General features: G+C 42.3%; 1 protein-coding gene across 1 annotated transcript in view; it reads left to right on the top strand.

Annotated features, from left to right (window-relative positions):
- The window catches only part of LOC138864729 (uncharacterized), a 6,958-nt gene that overhangs the window by 827 nt on the left and 1,131 nt on the right, over positions 1-5,000 (top strand). Inside the window, exon 1 of the mRNA XM_070132914.1 lies at positions 1-5,000. This exon is cut by the window's left edge and continues 827 nt beyond it; it is cut by the window's right edge and continues 82 nt beyond it. Within this exon, the coding sequence (XP_069989015.1) occupies positions 350-4,951 (4,602 nt within the window). The 5' untranslated portion in view covers positions 1-349 and the 3' untranslated portion in view covers positions 4,952-5,000.

The following is a 5,000-nucleotide window of genomic DNA, read 5'->3' as shown; positions in this document are numbered from 1 at the left end:
ATTGTTAATATTACCGTTAAGATAAACAAGCAGGAGATATTACAGCAGCATATAAGAACATACGTACTTCTGAGTGGACTATGAGCTTGGAATTAAGAGAAACAAAAGTATATTTATATTGTATTACGCTTGACACCAAATCATATCAACCTAGATTGGGTTCTGTTATGCGCCCTGTTCTGGAACAACCGGTGTCATTGTTAAAGAACGAAAGCTACGTAACAAAATTGGGGGCCTGACCGGGATACTTTTGTTTCATTAAGTATAATAATAAAGATGCTATATCATGTAAATGATTGATGAAATACATTTATTATAACTTTGTAAAGGTGGGAGTAATATTTTCAAGATGCCTTTTGACGTGGAACAATTCTTCGAGTCTCCTACAGTGGAGGCTCTGATGGATTTGAGAAAGACTGATTTGATAAAAGTTGCTGAAAAGATTGAATTTAGTGTAAGGAGAGGTTCATTTAAATTTCAGATTAGGAATGAGTTGATTAAGTATATGGTAGATGATGGGTTATTAGATGACAGCGCACTTGAATACGTAGAAAATGACAGCGATATGGTTAGGATAAAAGAGCTTGAGCTACAGAACGAATACCGAATGCGTGAGTTAGAAGTGCGTCAGAGAGAGAACGAGTGTCGTATGCGTGAACTAGACATAGAGAGAGAAATCAAATTAAAGGAGTTAGAGCTCAGAGCGGCCTCACCCGCTGCTGTGCCGTTTAACATAACTGCAAACGCAAAATTGGTTCCCCCATTTCAAGAGAATGCTGTTGACAATTACTTTAGATATTTTGAGAAAATAGCAATTAGTTCTGATTGGCCTAAAGAACAATGGACGGTACTGCTTCAATCTGTCCTCACTGGTAAAGCTCAAGAAATTTACATGTCAATGTCCGTGGCGGATTCTCGTGACTATGATAAAGTAAAGACGGCTGTGTTAAAGGGATACGAGTTGGTGCCGGAGGCCTACCGCTTAAAGTTCCGTAATCTGCGGAAAAGGGACAATCAGAGCTTTTTAGATTTTGCCAGAGAGAAAGATGGCTTGCTTGCTCGTTGGTGTGAGAGTGAGAAAGTAGATAATGATTGTGATAAACTATATCAACTGATTCTTGTAGAAGAATTTAAGAAATGTCTACCTGACCGCATTAAGATGTATTTAAATGAAAACAGGGTAAAGGTGTTAGATGAAGCTGCCAGAATGGCAGAGGATTATGCTTTGATCCACAGAAATGTTGAGGGTCCAAAGAGTACTGTAAAACCACAACCCACTCCCCTGACAGGTAAGAATGAATTTAAAGGTGATAAGAGAGAGACCGCCAGTCCTGGTCATAACTCCAGTTATGATAAAAAGAAATCAGTTAGATGCTTTAATTGCAAGTTGTTGGGTCATACTATCAGCAATTGCTGGTTCTTAAAAGAGAAGAAGTCCAAGGACGTTCCCGTAGCTCTTGCCAGTACTAGATTTAAGGATGTAAAAAGTCCAGTAGAAGTCAATTTGCTTTCTGATACAGATAGATTTAGAAATGTAAGTGATGAATTCAAGCCGTTTTGCTCAGAAGGAAGTGTATCCCTGGTTGGTGATGAAAGTGGTGAAAAGCCTATCGTAATATTAAGAGATACAGCGGCGTTACAGTCACTGCTCTTGGAAGGTGTATTGCCACTAGCGGGGAAGACTTCGGACGCGAGTGTCGTCATAGCCGGTATTGAGTGTGGGCATCTGATTGCCCCGTTACATAAGGTTCATCTCAAATCTCATTTCTGTGATAAAGAAGTAACTGTAGGAGTGGTACCTAAATTACCCATAGAAGGTGTATCATTTATATTGGCAAATGACTTGGCAGGAGAGAAGGTATTTGCTAAACCCCAAATTAATGTAGCAATTCTAAGTACTCCAGACATAAACGACGGTGAACAGCTTGCAGAAGAAGACGTGGGCATGTTCCCTGCCTGCGCGGTCACGAGGACCATGCGGGAGGCAAGGCGTGTCGGGCACGACCCTCCCACGGTAGCTCGTGCGAGTCAGTGCGTACGTAATAAGGACAAGGTATGTGGTAATGGAAATGACGTGAGAGGTGACGAAAGAACTTCATTGCTATGCCACGAGACTGATGCTGGTGACGACAAGCTAAGTGTCTTCCCCGTTGATAAAGGGAAGCTTATAGATCAGCAAAAATGTGACGCAGAATTGTGTAAGATTGCTGAATTAGCTGGGTCAGAAACTGATGCGTCAGATATACCTGCAGCTTATTATAAAAAAGGTGGCGTCTTGATGAGAAAATGGAGGCCTCGTCACGTGGGTGCGGGAGACGAGTGGCACGTGGTACACCAGGTCGTTGTCCCAGCACCTTACAGGTCACAGATCCTGAGTCTTGCTCACGATTCACCATTGTCGGGTCATATGGGTATTAACAAAACATGCAGAAAAATAATGAACCATTTCTATTGGCCGGGGTTACGTAGAGATGTTGTGAATTATTGTAAATCGTGTCATCAGTGCCAGGTCGTGGGAAAGCCTAACCAGAAGATCCCTGTAGCGCCTTTATATCCGATTCCTGTGATCTCTGAGCCTTTTAGTCACGTAATTATAGACTGTGTTGGCCCGCTTCCCAAGACAAAATCCGGTAATAATTACCTCCTCACCATCATGTGTTCTTCCACTCGATATCCTGAGGCGATCCCGTTGCGTAAGATCAGTAGCAAGGCAATAATCAAAGAACTCACGAAATTTTTCTGTACATACGGGTTACCGAGGGTGATCCAGTCCGACCAAGGCAGTAACTTCCTCTCTAAGGCGTTCCAGGCAGCCATGCGACGGATGGGCGTACGACATCAAGTGTCAAGCGCCTACCACCCAGAGTCGCAGGGCGCGCTGGAGAGATTCCACCAGACGTTGAAAAACATGGTCCGCATTTACTGTCATGAGACGGATGACCAGTGGGATGAAATGGTTCCGCTGTTGTTGTTTGCTGCTAGAGAGAGTGTGCAGGATACTCTGGGGTTTAGCCCATTTGAGCTTGTGTTCGGCCATGAGGTAAGAGGTCCACTAAAGATGTTGAAAGAAAGATGGTTAGATGATAATAGGTCTGATATATTGAACCATGTAATGGACTTTAGATTAAAACTCCACAGAGTATGTGAACTGGCAAGAGCGAACCTCGGTGAGGCCCAGAGACGGATGAAGACGCGGTACGACAGAGATGCTCAGTCACGATCCTTTTCACCTGGAGAAAGAGTACTGGTCTTCCTTCCCGTCCCTGGGCAGTCACTGAAGGCGCGTTATTTTGGACCATGTACCGTGGAGAAAAAGCTAAGTGACCTGAATTATGTAATTCAGACTCCCGGTAAGCGTAAACAGTCACGACTTTGCCATATTAATCAGATTAAGAAATATGTAGAACGCAATAAACGGCCTATAGAAGAATGTAAGGATGGCAATGCAGTCATGGTGAATGATGTGATGAATGTTATTAATGATAGCGAGAAAGATGAAGATCCCCTTGTTGATGTGCCTCACTCTAAATTAATGAATTCAGATATTCTTAATAATCTAAAAAATAAGTTTTCTCATCTAGATTCTTCGAAACAGCAACAGCTGAATAACTTGCTTTTGGATTTTTCTTGTCTGTTTTCTGATGTTCCGGGTCGGACGAATTTAATGCATCATGATATTGATATTGGTGATAATGGCCCAGTGAAGCAACATCCTTACAGAGTAAATCCAACAAAAGGTAAGCAGATGAGAGATGAGGTCCGGTATATGTTGGAAAACAAAATCATTGAGCCCAGTGTTAGTGCTTGGAGTTCCCCATGCATACTAGTGCCCAAGGCTGATGGTGGAATTCGCTTCTGCACGGATTTTCGGAAGGTAAATACGCTGACGAGGGATGATTCTTATCCTATACCTCGTATTGATGACTGCATTGACCAGGTGGGTAAGGCCAAATATGTAACAAAGATAGACATGTTAAAAGGGTACTGGCAAATCCCCATGACAGAGAGGGCAAAAGAAATCTCTGCATTTGTAACGCCAGATGGACTCTTTCAATACTGTGTAATGCCGTTTGGTTTAAAAACAGCTCCCGCAACCTTCCAGCGTTTAATCAATGGTCTAATTTCAGGATTAGATGGATGTAAAGCTTATCTGGATGACATAATAATTTACAGTGACAACTGGGTGGAACATCTGGAGAGGCTGCAGGCACTGTTTGAGAGGCTCTCGGCAGCTAACCTAACGGTAAACCTTGCCAAGAGTGACTTTGCACATGCGCATGTAACTTACCTGGGATATGAAGTTGGTCAAGGACAGGTCAAGCCTTTGAATAGCAAGATTCATGCAATAGATAAGTACCCAGCGCCCAAGGCCAAGAGAGAGGTGATGAGGTTTCTTGGCATGGCTGGCTACTATAGGTGGTTTGTGATTAATTTTTCTGATATTGTTGCCCCATTAACAGATTTATTAAAGAAAGGAGTTAAGTTCATTTGGTCAGATTCATGTGAAAAAGCCTTTAAAACAGTCAAAGCTATGCTGATATCTTCACCCATCCTCATCTCGCCTGACTTTGAGGAGGGTTTCATCCTGTATGTAGACGCTAGTGACACGGGTGCTGGGGCTGTGTTATGTCAGGCTGATGCAGCTGGCGTTGATCATCCGGTGTGTTATTTCTCCAAGAAATTCAATAAGCATCAGCGAAATTACTCTACAGTAGAGAAAGAAACTCTTGCTTTGATATTAGCTTTGAGGCACTTTGAAATTTATTTATATCCTACAAAGGAAGCTGTAAAGATTTATACAGACCATAATCCATTAACTTTCATCTCTAAAATGAGCTGTAAGAATCAGAGGATTCTGAGGTGGAGTTTAGAGCTTCAGAAATACAACCTCAGTGTTAACCACATCAGAGGAAAAGAAAATGTACTGGCTGATGCTTTGTCACGTGGGTAAGCAAAGCATATAGATTGCAAAGTTGTAAATTGTAATAGATGTCTGATCC

The sequence above is a fragment of the Penaeus vannamei genome, chromosome 18 (genome assembly GCF_042767895.1).
Source record: "Penaeus vannamei isolate JL-2024 chromosome 18, ASM4276789v1, whole genome shotgun sequence".
NCBI lineage: Eukaryota > Metazoa > Arthropoda > Malacostraca > Decapoda > Penaeidae > Penaeus > Penaeus vannamei.
This window is presented reverse-complemented; position numbering and strand designations above follow the sequence as displayed.